The sequence below is a fragment of the Branchiostoma belcheri genome, unplaced genomic scaffold, assembly GCF_001625305.1.
Source record: "Branchiostoma belcheri isolate BF01 breed outbred unplaced genomic scaffold, Haploidv18h27 scaffold32, whole genome shotgun sequence".
Taxonomy (NCBI): Eukaryota; Metazoa; Chordata; class Leptocardii; order Amphioxiformes; family Branchiostomatidae; genus Branchiostoma; species Branchiostoma belcheri.
In genome coordinates this window covers 1392752-1412426 of record NW_017803932.1, presented here as the reverse complement: position 1 = coordinate 1412426, position 19675 = coordinate 1392752, and the positions used below count along the sequence as shown (strand labels likewise).

At 41.7% G+C, this 19675-nt stretch overlaps 2 protein-coding genes and 2 long non-coding RNA genes across 4 annotated transcripts in view; 1 reads left to right on the top strand and 3 right to left on the bottom strand.

Annotated features, from left to right (window-relative positions):
• Window positions 1-3053, bottom strand: part of LOC109474791 (steroid 17-alpha-hydroxylase/17,20 lyase-like) — a gene marked incomplete at its 5' end in the record, with an annotated part of 18157 nt that extends 15104 nt beyond the window's left edge. Inside the window, 5 exon segments of the mRNA XM_019775151.1 lie at window positions 1168-1463; window positions 1725-1880; window positions 2213-2313; window positions 2853-2874; window positions 2877-3053. Of these exon segments, the coding sequence (XP_019630710.1) occupies window positions 1168-1463; window positions 1725-1880; window positions 2213-2313; window positions 2853-2874; window positions 2877-3053 (752 nt within the window).
• An 899-nt stretch (window positions 3054-3952) lies between these two features.
• LOC109475038 lies at window positions 3953-8779 on the bottom strand. Its single transcript, XR_002140510.1, has 4 exons — window positions 8765-8779; window positions 8338-8638; window positions 5095-5208; window positions 3953-4667 (listed from the first exon to the last, which is right to left on the bottom strand). It is a non-coding gene; the product is annotated as an uncharacterized LOC109475038 (long non-coding RNA).
• A 3293-nt stretch (window positions 8780-12072) lies between these two features.
• On the top strand, window positions 12073-16061 carry LOC109474889. The gene is made up of 5 exons (XM_019775362.1): window positions 12073-12164; window positions 12554-12744; window positions 13996-14119; window positions 14253-14374; window positions 14816-16061. Exons 2-5 carry the CDS (start codon window positions 12562-12564, stop codon window positions 16040-16042), a joined length of 1656 nt encoding a protein of 551 aa, XP_019630921.1. The 5' UTR covers window positions 12073-12164; window positions 12554-12561; the 3' UTR covers window positions 16043-16061.
• A 1216-nt stretch (window positions 16062-17277) lies between these two features.
• Window positions 17278-18159, bottom strand: LOC109474890. Its single transcript, XR_002140501.1, has 3 exons — window positions 18128-18159; window positions 17728-17821; window positions 17278-17381 (listed from the first exon to the last, which is right to left on the bottom strand). It is a non-coding gene; the product is annotated as an uncharacterized LOC109474890 (long non-coding RNA).
• Window positions 18160-19675: the final 1516 nt, after the last annotated feature.

The following is a 19675-nucleotide window of genomic DNA, read 5'->3' as shown; positions in this document are numbered from 1 at the left end:
CCCCCTGGCGGCTTTCCTAGGTACTGCAGCTGAACTTTCGGTTTCGATATCTCATGATCTGGACATGCTAGGGTCACGAATTTCGGTTGGTAGATAGCTCTTGGGGTAGGAAAGAAGTGACATGAGTTTGGGTCCCCTAGCGCCTTGTTCTGGAACTGCAGGAGCATTTGTTGAAAAAAAATTGAAGGACGATAACTCAAGAACCGGTTGACGTATTGTCGTGATTTTTGGTATGTAGGTATTTGAAGTTATGCGTGACATAATCAGATGGCAATTATATATATATGCAAATCAGGAGCTAATTTGCATAATTAATGAGGAAATTCTATAAATCTGCTTTGTTCGATAATAGAACTATGAAACACTTGTGACATCTACTTGAGAACGAGAAAAACATCTGAGGATATAGATTATGTAAATGAGGACCTAATTTGCATAATTAATGACAAATTCTTATAATTCCATAGTTGTAACTGCTGCACCCCTAATTTCATACTTGCCACATTTGGAAGTTAAGTGAAGGTGAACATAAATAAACATAATTTATTCAAATCATTTGCATAATTTATGTGGAAGTGCTATAATAGCCTTTTTGTTAAGATAAGGCTGTCATTGGGTGGAGAACATGATCAACTGATACAATCCATGCAGATGAGGCTCTTATTTACAAAATCAATGATTAAAATTGTGTAATTCATCAACCGCAAGGGTTAACATCATTTGGAGAAGGTATGAGATCGTGGAACTCTTGTTTATGTCATAATCTTGGTGGTAAAACTATTACCATGCATATGGGAGGCAGTAATAATAAGGATAGAATTACAAGTGTCGAGTTGTATATAGTACTACACAACTACACAATGGAGCGCACATATCACAAGAAAAACATGACCTAAATGATAAAAAAAATAGTTATACTAAATAACTGACTTTCGTGGAGTCTTCCACGACCGCAAATGCATAACGTGAATACAACTGCCAAACTACTTATGCATCTGTCGTAATACAGGATTCACACTACAAAATCTAAGATGAAACGTTATATGAGGCGACGCAATGTACCCATTTTAGGACAGATATCTCTTTTACTTTCATTTCGCACATGTTTTGGAGGCTACTATGACTTCAGTAACTGAGTTGAAGAGAATCTTATCGTCAACCACCGACGAATTCTGCTGAATGTACTCCAGGGCGGCTGCCCGCATGCCTGGCTCAGCAGACACGTCTGGAGTTTGAGTCAGGAAGTCTAGAAGCAACATCCCCGCCTCCGAGTCCTCCTTAAAACACTCCGCGACGTTCATCTTGATTTCATCCTCCGAAGTGACGTAACTGATGCCCATTTCATCGAGCCAGTGTTTGATGTCAGCGGGCGTGCCGAATGATGTGGTTGGACTGTCATGCTGGCCGAATAACTCCCGAAGCTTGTACTCCATCTTCCCCCAGTCACTCTTATTTGTGGATATGTATTACACACATACAAGATCTAGCATGTTTCAAAATATTTAAGGTCTATAAGTAAGTATATTTAAGCAAGCTCCAAGAATATCAATATAATACTATGAGGTGACGAAGGTTTGGAAGTTGACCTCTAACAGCATAAATAGCATGAGCGTGTATGAGAAAAGTGATAAAATGTCATTTTACATAATTACCAAAAGATCCATGTGTTCGAATCTTTGCTATAAAAAATTTAAAGTGAAAACCGCTGGATTACCTGACTCCATTCCGACCAACATGTAGTCACCGTCTGCCAGCTGTTCCCACATGTTCCGCAAGGTGGCGTAAAGATCCTCTACATAGTACAGAACGTGAAATGCATGAATTAGGTGGAACTTTGTGTCTGCCTTTGTCTGGAACTTCTGGAAGTACTCTTCTGCTGTCTGCTGGCGCCAGTCGCACTTCACAGCACTGAGGCTCGTGTCTTCACGTACCAGAGCCTGAATGATAGAAGGTAATATCGATGTCAATGACGCAAGGTACTAAAGGGAAAAGTATGTATACGTTTAACACTCTAGTTGCTAAAGTACTGGTACCTGTGTACATTGGGTATGGGATTAGGAAAGAGGGAAAGGTTAATGAATTGGCGGAACCACCTTCGTAATCATTTTGTAAGACAAAAATCATACCAAAAGAAACCTTTTGATAGAATAAACATAGACAATGCATGGGCAAAAGCAAAGTATCATCACTTCATACAAACTGTACGCCGTACCTTGTATCGCCCGATCATTTCTCCCGACGGTTCCACAACCCTGTTGTACACACTGTCGTGGCGCTGTAGGAGCTTTTTCAGAATGTCGCTGTCAGTCTCTCCTACAAGACAAAGTGTTTATGATAGGCAGTATAAAACGTAACCAAGAAACAATCCCCTATTAAATATTCAGAATTTTGTCATTTTTATTTTGTCATATTCATTATGAAAATATAAGGTTGTAATTAGCATAAACTATTTTTGTATTCTCTACTTAAATTACATATATGATATGTGTATCCTTTTAATAATCACATTGATCAAAGCGACTTTTAATCACGAATATCATAATCATCAGATTTCGTCCCATTTGTTTTTAAGAAAGGATAGTTTATTTCATCTTGCTGTAGTACTCCCTTGAATTTGAATGGAAATGTTCCCGTTGCTTTAATTTTCCTCTGATCTACTGAAACGATTGATAGGTAATTTCTAGTAATTTGATGGTTCCATGTATACGTTATCTTATACTATGTAATTAAAATACATCGACCTGGGGTGTTATCTCATCAAATCATGGTGTATTCCAGTACATTTCACTCTTTAATGTGTATCCAGCTGCAGACAAATAGACTGACATGGCCCAATATGGCGTATCACGCACCTGATCCACTCCCTATGAGGCTATCCCCAGCACACACAGGTCGGCTCCCGGCTCACACAGGACAGAGTCTGGAAACATTCCTCCAAAAGACTTGTAGTTGTCGTCTGTTTCTGTCTCATACGTGGCAAGAAAGGCTCTAAAACCTGCCACGTACCGTTCTGGAGAGAGATTCAACAGCCTTCCGACCTTCGACATTCCTGCAAGGGTCAAATATTACCTCCTTGTTAGGGTGTAATTATCTCACCAACAAACCTGTATATATACGTAACGTTACATACTATTAGGTAAATGTTCAATATATCGGAATGATTTCTTCATTTAAACGCCATTTAGGGACGGAAGTCTATTAAACATACACGTAAAATCAAGCGGAGGTTAAAATACCTACCCGTTCTATGATGTTGCGCTCGTGTCCCAGATCACGGACGGTGTCCTACATTGTAGATCTCGGTGGCCTTCGCAGCTGCCGGTCCTTGTTATCACATGACGATGTTTCGTTTGATTACAGCATATGCTGTGCATTTGGACACCAGTGTAGAAATTACAAGTTCCCACGTTCAATAAATTGAGCAAAATGAAATTTAATCATGAATCATACATTCTCATAATAATTGGACTATTTTTTGTGTCTGATCGAGAATTACTCATTTTACCAGTACGATTAATAGGTTTTGAATAAACAACAATAATCTGACAAGTCTCCAACGATCACTTTAATTACATCAAGTTCTGGCGATGCAGTACATTTTGCTCAACGACGTCTGAATTCGTCTTTCTCCTTGTAGTATGAAACATTTTTTGTCGTGGTGAGTCCCTCCATACCTCCCAGCTGCAACGTATATCATTTACTTTGATCTCTAACAGTAGCCTGGGTGCCATCCTCCGTAGTTTTTGCCCGCTCCCTAATGTCGCTCCGTGGTAGCCAGCGACATTAGGGAGCGGGCGAAAACTACGGAGGATGGCACCCAGGCTACTCTGACCCGTGAGTTCATTTCACTTTCACCTCTTCATATATACTTGAAACGAACCTTTATCTAGAAGAACCCTGTGTGTCTATCACAAATTAAGGAAGGGAAGACGAAAAACACGAAGCAGAGAACAAAGAGCAGAAACTCTGTTTAATATAAAATAGCTGTTAACAAAGACCAGGCCTGTCTTATAGATAAACATAGTCGAATTATTTTACCCATATAGTAATTTGTATGCTAGTATTCAGAAACATTTTTACGAAATAAAAGGGTTTACTTTGCAAAAGTTCAAATTCGTTTAAGTTCTTACAAAATTTTCCCCATGTTACGGCGCGTAACATATGATTTACCAAACGTTGTAAAACATTTAAGGGACGTAACCTGGCAAAAGATTGAAAGGTCCATGGGAAAACACGATAGTTTAGGGTAAATGATCTGTCACGTTAAACAAAGCACGGAGGAACCTGTGGCTGTAAACAAGACAGTTGTCAACAACCTTTCAAGAGCGTCAAACAAAACGGTACATTTACGTATGCATTCATGTCATGCCATGCCGATATTCTTACACTGGGTGGAGGGTGCTACGTCGACATTTTTGGCTTGGCCTGGGTGCGTAAAGCTGGCTAAAAAGTCAATGCTACTCTTTTTAAACATCTTATTCCTATATCAAGCATAGTTTAATTTTTCAGACATTAAGCATAGTTTTATTTTTCCGGACTTGTAATTGTCCAAAAGCGTGGTTTAGCTCTGTGCCGGGCGTGCCTTAGTTAACCGTCGACGTCGCATGAAGATCTGGTCGGTCGGTAGAGGCGCCCGGTGTATGGGATGTCGGTGTGACCTGCTAGCCCTGTAGAACAAAATAGTTTCCTGTCATTCAACCATGAAAAATGATTATTACCATTTTACTGCACATTCATACGCTTCACACTTGGCCATGAAAGTGTTCGACATTGTGAGTGACATTGATACGTATGATCAACGTTTAACTTCAGATTGTGAAGGCAGCCTAAATGAGGCTCGCGATTTCATCTCTTCAAACTAAAACTTGAAACATCAAAACCTCAAATCATTTTCCAGTTTAGACACAACCGTTAATGATTGATGGTGATAAATAACTTTTGGAGAAAGGTTCGAACTGGAGAATCCAAGAACCAAGTAATGCATGCGCCAAAAAGCAGTCACAGAATTACTGTTTACAAAATCGACATACATTGTACACGTTACAGTTTTTTTTGCACTTTTAAAGTTGATTTATTGCTTAGTAAGGGACTTACACATTTGTCCACCAAAGTGCAGGAACATTTGCTGGTGAAGCCGGACAGCACGTTACAGACGGAACCGTCACTGTTAGTGCAGTGCAGGGCTTTGTTACAGGCGATCTTGCGCCCCTGGAAACACAAAGACACACAGGCTTTAAAAACTTTTCAAAATGTCCTGGAGGGCTGGTTTGTGATTATATCTACTAGTAATCTCCTAGCAGATCTTTCTGTGGCGTAAAGACAGTATGACCAGGCAGTGTCCATGAGCCACCGAAACGTCTGCTTGGAGATTACTTATGTCTTGATATTAAATGCATTAGATGAATTTTGGTAAATCGGCTGTAGGAATAGGCACTGCTGAAAGGGCAGCTAGTTTCAGGAGAGTAGCATGGGACGACTACAAATTGTACATGTCCACACTATGCCTGGGCGGTTTGGGCCGTGGCAAATCCTAACATTGTCAATTCGCATCGTGAAAATTTTAAGGAACACAGCTATAACTTATAGTCATATTTTCTTGTCATCATACAGTTAAGGTCCCTGATTGTGCTGATATCCTATCACAACACCTACATGCGCTAAAAATCACAGCAAAGGTGTGTACTGTATGGAAGACGGACACAGCTAATAAAACATCCTGCAAAGGTACCGAGTGTTCACAACCAAGACTAACATCGGCAGGAAATGTTACGTCATGGCGAGCGTAAGTCACAGTGTTTAGTACGCCTTGGGTGGAAGTCACAGGAATAACAAACGTTTCTGTAGTCGGAAATGTTAGCCTCCATAGCATGCCAAAAACTGGGGGTTTGGGGGGCAGTTGGGGGGTCTTCAGGGTCCTCGGGAGCTTTTATGTGCTATTTTCGGATTGCATATAGACAGCATAGCCGGCCTGGTTGAATTACCCCCGTTTTTTTGTACTGGGCTAATCAGAAAACAGCCGAAGACCACCAAATCCCCAGCTACAAGCCTGCTATGGAGGCTGCGGAAATGTAACGTTAGCTACCATAGGTCATACAAATCCAGTTTGGGCCAGTCATCCGTTTCCATCCGGTGGAAAGGGGACATAAAGTGGCTGCCACACAGCAGGAAAGGAGCTGGCTCCGTCATGTATCAGTCGGTATAGCTTTAGAAGAACATTTTCGGCAGCAAAACGTACGCCCAGCTGCGGTATCCTGCGATCATGCACTAATTTTCACAAATGATCGGTCGACATATGTTCGAAATCGCAGGTCACCGAGCTCCGGATAGGTCCAATGTAACAGGGTAGATTATTAGGTGATAATTACAGTAGTGCTCTCAATTCTCTGGCAATTTTTGTTTTAATTCTGCGACCTTAAGAAATTCGGTTGAAGGTGGTTGTCTGTGTGACGGCCCCTTAAGAAGAAAAGTGGACGCTTTTAATGACAAGGTTCGTGTTATGTTACGCGTACTTAGTCTTCGGTTGTACACACTGCGTCCGTGTCTGGCACACCTGCGAGTCAGATTTCTACTACAAACATTGCGACACTAAACAATGGCCTAACAACGTAATCCGATTTGTCGTCGATCCGGTGTTTTACTCATAGGTTGACAGTAGAAAGTTTAAGTCATGTCAGCAAACAGTTGTGCCGACTAAAGTACAATTTTCAGCTTCCATCACTGCACGAAAAGTTGGATTTACCAAAGGTTGTAAATTCAGGTAATGTTTACTATGTACACAGTATCTGGCTTTACAATGGTAGCAAATAACGATCAAGTGCAGTAATTTCCTTTACTTGTTAATTCCGGTATTACCGTACTTGACCTTTACTTAAAAAATAAAGTAAACATTACCCAACTATACTGGTATCAGTAAATCAAGTTTTCGTGCAGTGCATGGTATTTGGAATTTAGACCATCTCAAGTTGTCCTTGATGTGGTCTTTTTATAAGAATGATTCATAGCCCTGTATGTTACAACAGTCCTCTTTTTAAACTAACTATACTACCTCCCGTACTTATGTGAGTACAAGGGGCGGCATAACTCACAATTCGGAGCCCATCTATAAAGTATGAAATGTTTCAGGTGTATCCACGAAATTGCCCGCGAAATTGGTATTGCGACCTGAAATATGAGTATGCACTAAAAATTCTGGCGCAAAATAAGACTTAGAATGAAATAAAATGTACTTGTATTCCACCTTCTCCGCGAATCTAGCTCCAGTCTGGCACATTCGCCATTACTCAGTATCTTTGCTCTTTGTATGGCTAAATTTACGACCTTGCCCTTTACAACAAGGGATGTTTTGATCCAAAATTCCATCACGTTTGTCAGATGCGGTCGTGCATGTAGATGTGGGAGTTGGATGGATGTCAAAAAACATTACTTTGACAGCCATTCTTCCCCGTATCCTGTCCCACGCTTAACACAGAAGTTGTTTTGACAGCCGCCTGACGACAAAGTCAACGGTAGAGACGGGTGCGTAAACGAGATATTGTTCTGCCAAGCCCGTGAACAAGGCAAGGTGTGTCAACGTCACTTGACGACTCTGTAAGCCGTGTACGCGTGGACACAGATTGGCGAAACGAACATGATCATGACACTTTACAGACTTTCTGATAGCTTCGTAACTTTCTCCAGGCTGCTGAGTAGACGTTTTGCACCAACTTTGTATTGGTGATAGGGAACTTAGTTGACACAACAAAAAGTACAGCGACGTTCGTAAAGTCTAAAACTGCATGTAGACATACAGACAGATACATGGGTACAACGAAACATGTATCATGTACGGCCTTTGTAACCAGGTGTAGCAGTTTCAAACTGGCCCACCGGAAATTTAAGACCCCGTTTTCAGTCTGATCTGGGCCTTTCAGGAGAAAAAAGTTTCGTTTTTAAGATATGCTCGAGCTCCAACTTTAACACTACGAACAGGTGTCAAACAGATGTGATGCGGGCTAAAGGTAACCCTTATATGGCAGAGCTACTTCGTAATTTGTCTGCAATCTGAGGGATCGACAACAAAGGAAAATGTACCGATGAAATAATAAGAACTGGAAGATCACTGGATGTGCGTTAATACGCCGCCCGCTCAGGCCATACAGGCACAGACAGTGCAGGCCTTTACTTTAGGGCTTCCTTGCCGTAAGGTCCCCGCACCTCCCCCTCCCCCCTCAGTGATACCCCTTATGGGGTTGTTAGAGGGTATTACCGATGAAGACGAAAATGAAGACGAAATCTGAAAAAAAAAAGAACGGTGCCATAGAAGACAGAAAATATAACGTTAGTGTATCGCTGCCTTACCGCCGGTGCCGCGCTGGCCAGACCACTGACCAACAGAATGGCCATCACTAACACCACCGCAGTCTTCATCCTCTCTCCGCACTCGGACTTCTCTCTCTTCTAGCGCCCAGAATCAGGAGTCGTTTCTACCGTTTGTCTCCTGTCTCGCTACACGGACAGAGTGGTTCTACTCCAGTTGTGTGCCGGCGTTTAAAGAAGCGGTTTTGTCCAACTTCCAGCCACCCGGCACTGAGTAAAGAGTGACGGCTCTCCGTCTAAATTAGTCAGGGGCGCTGACACGTCATGCCATGCTAATGTTGTTCTGAGAAGAAAAGAAGAAGCTTATTTGATCTCATCCTGCCGTGTTCATTTACATAAATGTCAGCATTGCGTGGAAAACGTGGTTTGGAAACAATAGGATGAGTCTACATATATCTGTTGATCTGACCTTAAGTAGGTCAAGTGTATCTCCTCTTCGCCTTACAATCCAGGTGGAATAAAGACATGCCTTTGTGTACAACATTTCTTGGGCTGGTGCTCCGAAGTACAAAGTAACCGCTCAATATCATAACTTACCACCTGTAATTCACTGTTGACGTCACGGGTTGCCATGGTGATGACGTTACCAACAGTGTGATGATTGACATGAGGGCGGGGCTTGTTCAACTGTACCTTTGAAGAATTACATAGTTCTGTCTAGTATTTGTTCCGTCGTCAAGACGTCGATTGTTAACTGACCTTTTTCCATAATCACAGAAGGTTATGAGGAGTCACGTCTGTGAGTTTCAAAGCGATGCAGCTGAAGTGACATATGGGGCACGCCATTGTCCCATGTTCAACGGTCTAAGAACACAAACCCACGTTTTACAAGTAGGCAAGATATACGTGAAAGAGCGAGTGAGTGAGCGAGTGAGTGGGTGGGTGAGTTGGTGGGTGAGTGGGTGTGTGGGTGTGTGTCTGGGTGGGTGGTGGAGTGTGAGAGACTGTATGTGTGAGTGAGTGAGTGTGTGAGTTAGTGAGTGAGTGAGTGAGTGTGATATTTAACTACGAAAAGATTCAAATAAAAGGTCATGCCGCCCAAGCTTCAGAGTGCAGTTATCGCACTGTACAAACCATATATTCACTATAACCCGGGCTTGTGTGGGCGAGACTCGGCATTTCTTGAAGTTATCTATAGTATGTGTATAGCTAATCTCTGTTTACATAACGCACATGTGGCGGCCAATTAAAAAAGCAAGGAGCCGTGAGCCCCATCACTTGGACTGACTTGTGGTGTTGCAAACAAAATGTTGCTGTAAATGACAACATAACGAACGGCTAGTACTAACTTAGGGTGTACTTCATTTACTTGTTTCTTCGTATAATATGGACCACGCGTCACCTGACTTACGCTTTCTACATCTATCATGATAATTCATGCACAAAATTCACATTATCGAACAATTAAAAGGTTTACCCCCATCTGCTGATCGTACTTTTATCCGAACCAATACCGAGCTCAGCCGAACTTATCCGACTAGCTGACGAACCGGGCCGAATGCATGGATCGTCCATTATGATTAGTAGCCAATACTAGTAACCATTGTTATAATTGTTGAATTGATTGCTATTAATGCAACCACGAATGCGTACATAGAGCCTAACGTTTGACGAAAGGGTGTCGCACTAGCTAGTTATTATAATGATAGGACAGATAACAATGGAATACCGAAGGGCGTATTTTTTTTCAGACAGAAAGTCACAGTCGCTGACATTCGTCTTTTATGTGTATGTTTTCAAGCATACACGGGTGATGACGCACATGTTCTGCTTCTTGGCGCTCTGATACATTTGAACCGACGCGGACGTCATGCCAAGGAGGTTCCATTCACTGAATGGTGAAGTTCAACTTACTAGTACTTAGTTGTTGCAGTTCATTCAGATTTCGCTAGAGGAGTCTTTTGTGATTTCAACTTTCGTCCATTCGTCTACTATTCCATCAACCTATCGGAGTCAGGGTGGTAGAGACTATTGACTAACGTCATGACATGGATGTTGATGTACATCTTTATCACCCAGACAGTTCATCTATATTGATATTTTATAGATGCCTTGGGAACATGCAACAGAATATGGCTTCTATATCTGTAATAACACTAGGTCGGTAATTGGATGAAGACCTTGGGTCTTTGGACAATTGTTAAAAATGAGACTGTACAATTGTCCAAAGACCCAGGGTTTCATGGTCTTCACCCAAATAAAACAAAAATATGTAGCTATAGTTTCTGGAGGTCTTGTTCACTTGTTTGTTACCTCGGGCAAGGAGATATCCTTCCGCGGGAAGGTATTGTCTTAATGGTGCTTGTGTACAACTTTTTTTTCAGCATTTTGAACATCAGTAGTGATCACAAATACTCATTTTGAAATGCCTGGTTGTCATTAATCACAGGAGGTGGTACAGACCTATCATACCGGGTTCCAAAGGTCCAGAATAAGAAGTGCATAGAATATCTTTTCATTATGTGTATGCGTATATGTACTGTCTGTATGTGAGTATTGATCTTTATAATATCTGGTAATTGTTGGTAAGTTAGATTAGATACTAGTAATGGGTCGCCCAGACTTTTAAGGCACTGTGGCAGCAAGGCTTCCAGTTTTAAATTTGCTATTTCGTGTTCTGGACATGCTGTTGTCATGATTTTTCAAAGGTAGAAGTTCTATATGATATTACATACCCCTTACATACACTAGCAGTAGTCTGCACAAAAATATAGTAGGCCTGATTACCACATGCAGATAACCACATGTGGTGTGCTTAATGGACCATGATGTTAGATGTTAGACGGCAGTTGAAAATACATGCCATGTTTTTCTTACAGTGCCTACCTACATAACTGTTAGGTTTGTTGTTAGAAATTTAACAAGAGAATCTAACAGTACAAGGATCACTGATTACCACATGTAGATAACCACGTGATGTGCTAAATGGTGTTAGATGTTAAACGAGAGTTCAAAATGCATGTCATGTTAGGAGTTTATAATAGTGAGAAAAGTATGCTTCTCATGTTTTCCTCAGACCTGCAGCGAGGTAAGTTTACTGAGCTCTACCAGAGATGCGGGAAAGAGGTTGAAAACCAATGAATTCCCCTGGGAATCAATGTTAGGTTTTCTGTTAGGTTTTGAAATGCACCATGGTTTGCTATGTCCAATTCCTTGCCATATACTGTATAAGGTACTAAGTTACTTATTCCTGCCTGATATCGATGGCGAACTGTAAATACAACCAGTACAGAGCAATCGAGGTCACTGTGGTAGGGCCATAGGAGCATATATATATGGCCCTACCACAGTGACCTCGATCGCTCTGTACTGGTTGTATTTACAGTTCGCCATCGATATCAGGCAGGAATAAGTAACTTAGTACCTAGCTGCCACATACGTGAGAGGTCAGGTGCTTAGGGCTCGGGTTAGGGTGAGGGTTGGCATTAGAGTTAGAGTCAGGGTTAGGGTTTGAGTTGGGATCATTGTTCAGGGCTAGGGTTAAACTTACGAATGAGGTTTGGTTCATATATGATAAGGTTCTCATATCACGACTTAACCCCACCCACCCCTTGTCTCAGGTATACTGGAAACCCCCAAGTAGTGTCGGAGTCCTGTGTTTGGCAGGATCGTGTATCTGGCTTGACACCGGTTGGGCAGGTACATCCATTGTTTGGAAATGACCTTTGACATCCCATGTGAAACTGGAAATGGGAATGACGCATACTAAGGTTTCGCTTGGCAGTCTGTTTTTTAAGTTTTCAGCTTAGTGACGGGCAAACAAATATCCAGCGGAAGCGTCTGTATCCACAGGCGTCTACGAACCACATGTAAGTACTGCTTTCATTTGACAAGCTGGGGAAGGGGTTTCATACTCAACAGTACGATGGGTAAATGTCCTACCGGGGCAAGGTTTTAAATTATTAGCGATCTAGCTATGTAGCGAAGTGATGTAGAACAGTTAAAAAGTTTGAACTTGGCATGCAGTTTTTCTTTGAACTGTCAAACCTTAAACGTACTGTAGATATCTGATATTTGCTTATTAAATCGTTGTTAGTTTCACCTTCCATTTTCCGAACTAATGCAGCATACATGTTTAGGAGCATTTACCAAAAACTTTAGACACCAATCCTGACAGACCAAGTGTGCAATATTTAACTTCAATCAGAGCTGCTGAGCTATGATAACACTGAAGCAGAAGCACCTTTTACATTTTCAGCGCCAAAGATGTCAGAAGAAAAGCTAGACGCTTTCCTAAAAAAGAAAGAGAAGAAGAAGAAGAGAAGATTTAAAACATTTAGTGACGATGTAGAAAGGGTGACCAAGCCTCCTGCACAGCCCATTCCTCCAGTGCAACAGGATGATCCACAGCAGGAAGAAATGGGAGCAGTGGGAGGACAAACGCAGAAGGTATATATTAAGTCATTTGTTGAGCATTTAATTTTAGCATTTCATTTCTCCTGCAACATGAGAGAACAAAGCAAGAGAGTGCCTTCATAGTTTGGGGTCGGCTGTTACTTTTGACAAGACGGTTGTATATGTTTTCGGTGGCGTTTATATTGGTAGGTGGGTAGGTCTTGATGAGATATTGAAGCGGTTAGATTTTGGGCCTCCTTGTAGCTTTTTATGGTACTGCGGCAAAACTTGATATCTCGTTATCTGGACATGCTAGAGTCACGAATTTTGGATGGTAAGTAGCTCTTGTGCTCGGGAAAAAGTCACGAGAGTGGACTGAAGGAACTGAAGGGGCGTTTGATTACACATTTTTTGAAGGAGGGGAACTCAAGAACCAGTTGACAGATCGTAATGATTTTTGGTACTAAGGTAGGTAGCTTAAGTTATGTTTGATGAAGATAAGACTTGATAAGACTGCTCACGGATGGAGGACAGAGATTAGTGGAGAAGAAGAACCCATTGTTCCCTGTGACGACATCGCTGATGTCCACGTTCAAGGTTCAATGTTCAAGATAAGACTGCCATTGGGTGAATATAATCAATTATTTCATTCGTTCATTAGTTTGCATACTCAATGAGAAACATTTATAATTTGTCAGTCATAAAGGTTAACATTATTTGTATAAAGGTATGGTATAGTGGAACTCTAGTTATCATTTACATGTATGTTGTATCACTATCAGGTAAGCTTATACAGGCTACTGGTACATGTATTTTATCACCTTTTGCTTTTCTTCATGTTGTATCGGTCAATACTCACAAAATGCGAACAGCTCATTTACCTGACATTCAGACATACTTCAATCTCTGTTTAGTGTAGACAATTCATAATAGACAATTAAGTATACCGTAGAAACTAAACATTGCACATAATCAATCTAATGCTTATGCAAACTAGTTTATGTACTGAAAAAAAAAGAAAAATGTACGACACAGCGTTTCCTACGTAGCTATGCTGATTGTAAAAAGCTGATCCACAAGTAAAAATAAACGCTTGCCACCAATACAAAGAAGAAGCATATAATAAATCACACAAAATATCAACTTAGTCAGGCTCTGAAGTAAAATAATACATTACTTGTGTTGTTGCTCATATGATAGACACAGTTGAAAATGTTGAGAAAGGTAAATTTCACTTTATTCTTGCAAAGATAGTACAACTGTGATCATGACTGTCACTGAGTTCTCATCACAATCTGTTTTCAGGAGGCTCCCGCAGAGCTTCACTCTGAGAAGGGGACCATTCACCCAGTTTCCAACTGGTCAGTCGATGAAGTCTGCAGTCTGATAAGCAAACTCAGTACTGACGAAATCGCAGAAACCTTCAAAGGTATGAGAGCATTTGGAACACTAATGTTTTAACAACAACGACACATGATATAGTTCGTAGATTTTTTTGAATGAAACATTGGTCTGCTGTTACAGTAGAAACTTATATTTGGAGGGACGTTTTATCATTTCAGATGAAGAAATAGACGGAGAAGCTCTGTTAATTCTTGATGAACTTAACCTTCAAAGAATGATCCCCAAGACCGGGCCAAGGCTTAAACTGAGCAAGGCCCTGGCAAACTCACTCATTGAGTTGGTGAGTTGAATCTTTGCGTTGCTCTTCCACGTTTATACACAATGTTGTACATATTTGGGAATCCTGAGAAATTATGAACATTCTGAAGTTATCTGTTTTATTAAACGACCATTGGCAAAAAGGACAAATCGTAAAATCGTGTTCCTCTGTAAACTTCAATATGGCGAGTTTAGCAGATCCGGGAAATTTTATGCATGGGGGGGGTATGGATATAGTACTAATACGTGTGTGCTTTCAATGGCGATGTACTATGTGTCAGCCATAAGATTTTTTTTATATGCATATGAGCAACTTTATGTTTGTGGGTAATTCTGTGTAAGTCCGTGCCAATTACGGTGCAGAGAATGAGATTTTTTTAGTAATTCAGGACTCAGATAATTTAGGAATCTTTACTTCCCTGCCTTGCGTATTGATTTGTGACATGTTGTGTTGCTTCCATAGAGCAATCGAGAACTTGATGCATCTCACCAAAAATCATCAAGCACGTCTGAGAAGGGGGGCCTTTACGTCTTTGTAGATGACTCCAACATATGGATAGAGGGGAAAAAGGCAGCGGTTAAGCAAAAGAAGCTCGCTTGCGACGAAGACCCACGTCTTAGAATTGAGTATGGTAACTTTATTGATGTATTGTCAAGCAAGGAACGTCAAATGTCCAGTGTCATAGAGATTGCAAACATGTATGGGTCTATACCACCTCCCAATGATTCTTTGTGGGATAAGATGAAGGAGAAGGGTTGGAAAGTGGACTTAAAGGAGAGAAGTAAAATAACTGGAAAAGAGAAAGCTGTTGATGCTCAACTTATGGTTGATGCCACCTCTTTTGCTGAACAAAAGAAAGACACTGGAGGGACTATTGTTCTAATTTCTGGGGACAAAGACTTTATTCCACTTATTAACAAAGTTTTGGAGTATCCAACTTGGAACGTAGAGGTATGGATGTGGGAGCATGCCCTTTCCACTAGCATCAAAGATCTGGCGAAGACTCGTGATAGGATTATGGTTGAGAGCCTTGATGACCACATTGAATCGATGACATTCACTGAGTATAGGTTTGATTGGAAACAATGCCATCCGTCCACACTGAATAAGCAGGCCTATGTACTAAAGGGGGCTATGATGAGCTATGTAAACTCAACATGGGTCTATGCAATGGAGCAAACGTTTCCCTGGCCTTACCAGTATGACTATAATTGGTTCCGAGAGAGGGGGGATTTGGTTGTAACATTCTCACCTAGAAATGAGGAGAAGTTCTCAGACCGCTATTTCACAAAGTCCATCAACAAAGTCAAGAGAGAAAGGCAGCTTAACTGCAATGTCACAGAGAGGTCATTCGATGTTATCACTTTTCATGAGTATAAGCAAACGCTTTCCCCTGAAGAAATGAAAAGGACCAAGAAACAGAAGACGGTGTCCTCTGAACGGTGCCGATACAAATTTTGGTGTCACCATGGGTTACGTTGCTCCTCCACTCACAGTGAACGCGAAAAGGAGCACTTTAAAAAGCGCAAAAATCATGACCCACGATACAAAACACAATTGTGTCGCTACATTCAGACACACAAATTCTGCTATAACACAGACTGCCGCTATGCACACGGAGAGGATGATGCTATTTGCAACAAGTGTTATGACAAAGGTCACTCAGAAGGTAATTGTCAGGCTATGTAGAATGAGTGTTCTTGGGAGGTGGGGGTACTTTTGTGCTTGTGTTGTAAGAGATCTACTTGACAGTTAAGTCAACAGTCAAAAGTCAACAGTCAAGATAACACGTGGCGGTTAAAATAACATTTCTTTTACATTATAACAATTGTCCAAAGACCCAAGGTCTTTAATTATCCAAATATAGCAAAAAGATGTAGTTTCAGAAGGTCTTGTTCACTTGATTGTTGCCTCGGGGAAGGAGATATCCCTCCGCGGGAAGGTAATGTCTTAATGGTGCTTGAGTACACATTGGTTTTCAGTATATTTTGAGCATCAGTAATGATCACATAGACTCATTCTGAAATGCCTGGTTGTCACTAATCACAGGAGGTGGTACAGACCTATCATGCCGGGTTCCAAAGGTCCAGAATAAGCAGTGCATAGAATATCATGCTATTTTAATGTAACGCAAGATGATATGGTCTCCATATGTATTTGCTAGAATTTTGTATTCCCTTACCCAACTACTAATAAGTATCTAATACCAGCCCCAAAAAAGAACACGAAATAGTCCTGACTTCAAGTACCAGAGCTATTAACTTATGATTGAGATGTTCAATAATCCTGAAACTATCGCAGAGTGGAGCTCACTGCCACCAAGTGCAGTAGGGTGGCCTCACTATAGGTGGCTTTAAACAATGTTTAGAGTTATATGTGCAAAGGTTATGTGTAACAAGTCTTTCGGTGCATCATACTATAAAGCCAGCTGCCGTCGAGCCCCGTGCCTGCGAAACTGGTGTTTAACCGGCTATACCGATACACAAATGTACATATACAAGTATCCAGTTGTAATGCCACTACCAATATGACAACGGATCAATTTTCGACTTAATTATAATGCGTAACTGTGTCCACTTTTCATTATGTGTATGCGTATATGTACTATCTGTATGTGAGTATTGATCTTTATAATATCTGGTGATTGTTGGTAGGTTAGATTAGATATTAAATGGGTCGCCCAGACTTTTTAAGGCACTGTGGCAGCATGCAAGGCTTCCAGTTTTAAATTTGCTATTTCGTGTTCTGGACATGCTGTTGTCATGATTTTTCAAAGTTCTATATGATATTACATACCCCTTACATACACTAGCAGTAGTCTGCACAATGATAGCAAACAAACAGAAAAGCACAATACAACGTTGTGTTATTCAGCATCATGGTCATCAAGCTTTGACCATCAAGCTTTAATCTCATGCATGATACAAAGTTGTCAGCTTCTCTTAGGATACAATATAGAAGTTTCTATAGAAATATCTGTATAAAAATAAGTCTTTGGAAGTCACTTCCCACTTCTGGCTTTTCTTGTCTGAAAGGAAAGATAAAGAACAATGTGAGACAGTACTAAATGGCTATTTACACATTTATGTTAGGTAAAGTATTTTTGATACTTTGCATATTGACAAATGTGCTTCATATGTGCTCATTCATGTGAACAGTGTGTGTGTGTGTGTGTGTGTGTACATGTGTGAGTATTTGTGTATGTACGTGTGGTGTGAATTTTGTTAGTTTGTTTATTATATATATATATATATATATATATATTGCAATTAAAGGGGTTGGAGGGTTGAAGAAATCTTGCTAACCACAATACAGCCTCAATTAGAACAATGTGTCAGCATACCACATCAACAAACAAAACCAGTGTTACTAACCACTACTCCAGCTCGTCATCTGTGTCCTCTTGTCTGAGCCAGCAGCAGAGCTTCCTCCACCACTTCGTCTTCCTGCTGGAGCCTCTCTTCTTTCCTACAAGTTGAACAGAAATATTGACATTCCGTATCATCACAAAGTATAATCTATGCATCAATAAGGTCTCTGTTGTCTAATAATCTAACAGTTGTAAATACACACACCAGAGCACTGGATACGTGAGAATTAGAGCATGTTCGGGCTGATAAATATCTGTCCAGGTCATCTGAAAATTGTCGGTTGCGCTACACAGTAGGTAACGTTATATCCGTGGTACTGAAGGTACGTCCATCAGTTTGAAGTCAAGTCTGTAACAGTGAGGGGTGAATAGGGGAGAAATGAGGAGAAAACTGTTGTCCTTACCTCTGATGTATTCTGATTGATTTGAAGAGAGACTTTCCAGCTGCAGGTCCACGTCGTCGATGCTGGCGTCTTCCTCCCCGCAGTTGGCGTCCTCCTCCTCCCCGCAGTTGGCGTCCTCCTCCTCCCCGCAGATGGCGTCCTCCTCCTCCTCGCAGATGGCGTCCTCCTCCTTCTCGCAGATGGTGTCCTCCTCCTCCTCCCCGCAGATGGCCTCCTCCTTCTCCTCCTTCTCCCCGCATGGCCCCCCTCTCCTCCTCCTCCTCGCAGATGATGTCCAACCGACTGCGGCAGGTGTCGTCCTCCTCCCCGCTGTCGGACTCACTGCCGCTGTCGGACTCACTGCCGCTGTCGGTCTCGCTATCGATGTCGGACTCCTCTGCTTGCAGAACATCATACTTACCTGGGGTAGATCCATCACGGTCGGAGTCACAGCTGATGTCGGGAACACGGAACTCGGGGTCGGGTGACGGCGAGTCTTCAACAGGTGAGGACCTGGCGCAGTACCCGGAGGGGCGCGGCGGGGTTCTCACCTGCGCGATGAACAACTGGGCCAGCACCTTCAGATTCAGATTCAAGGTTCAGATTCAGATATATATTTAATATCGACTGGCATGTCACATTAATTGCATAAAATATTTCGAGTATTTACAACTTGTGTCCAATTACTAGTATTACTAATAGATAGCATAAAACCCTACATATATCTGCATCATTAGCGATAAAAATACGTCATAAAAACCTATCACATCAATGAGCACAATAGCTAAGCATTCTAAAATCAGTATTACCAGAGAAGAATAACATCATAAAGCCACTATATATACAAAGATCAGGTCTTCGACAATAGCTTTAGCGCACGAGGTACAAAAGACTGTTCGTGTCTTTTCGTTTTACTAGATGTAGAGACAGTGGTTTACCTCTGCGCAGGTTGTAATTACATTGTGTCGGAGTGGATACAAAATCAAGCAGAGGACTATCAGCATCCTTAAAGATGTTCTGAAGTGTACGCAGAGTGACCTGATCTCGCCTTGTGGACAAGGAAGGCAAAGATTCAACTGGGATGCCAATGATCCTAATACATCTCTTTTGCACACCTTTAAGTATATTTGAGAGGCGTTTGGGCAGGCCTCCCCAAACCGGGCTAGCATACTCCGGCGTATAAACACAAGGTAAATCTGTATAAGAATATCTGTTATACCTTGATCTGGAGTTCGTCATCTCTTTGCACAACAGATCTGGGCTTGGACACGATGTCATCCGGCAGCCGCCTAGCCCGATGCTGAAGTTTCTGCAGGGCTTCGCGGCGCTGGCAGAACCGAGCACGCTGGGACATGTTCACCCGGGGGATTGACACGACTTTGCTGAACTAGCGCTGATACAGCGGAGCTGTCGAACGCACGTCCGTCCGCGGCAAAGTCACACGCGGAATGAAGCAAACAGAAGGTTGTCACGGATAACCATGCAGTACAACGGCGTTCCAGAACAGATGACGGTTACAACCGAACGCAAGTTCGAATCGCCCCCCTCCCTTACTTTGCCCCCCTCCCC

Excerpts from the sequence above, each read along its gene's own strand:
- LOC109474889 (XM_019775362.1), top strand. The coding sequence starts at position 12,562 with ATGTCAGAAGAAAAGCTAGACGCTTTCCTAAAAAAGAAAGAGAAGAAG. Across the intron at positions 12,745-13,995 it reads TGGGAGGACAAACGCAGAAG|GAGGCTCCCGCAGAGCTTCA; the intron begins GTATATATTAAG and ends ATCTGTTTTCAG. Across the intron at positions 14,375-14,815 it reads CAAACTCACTCATTGAGTTG|AGCAATCGAGAACTTGATGC; the intron begins GTGAGTTGAATC and ends TTGCTTCCATAG.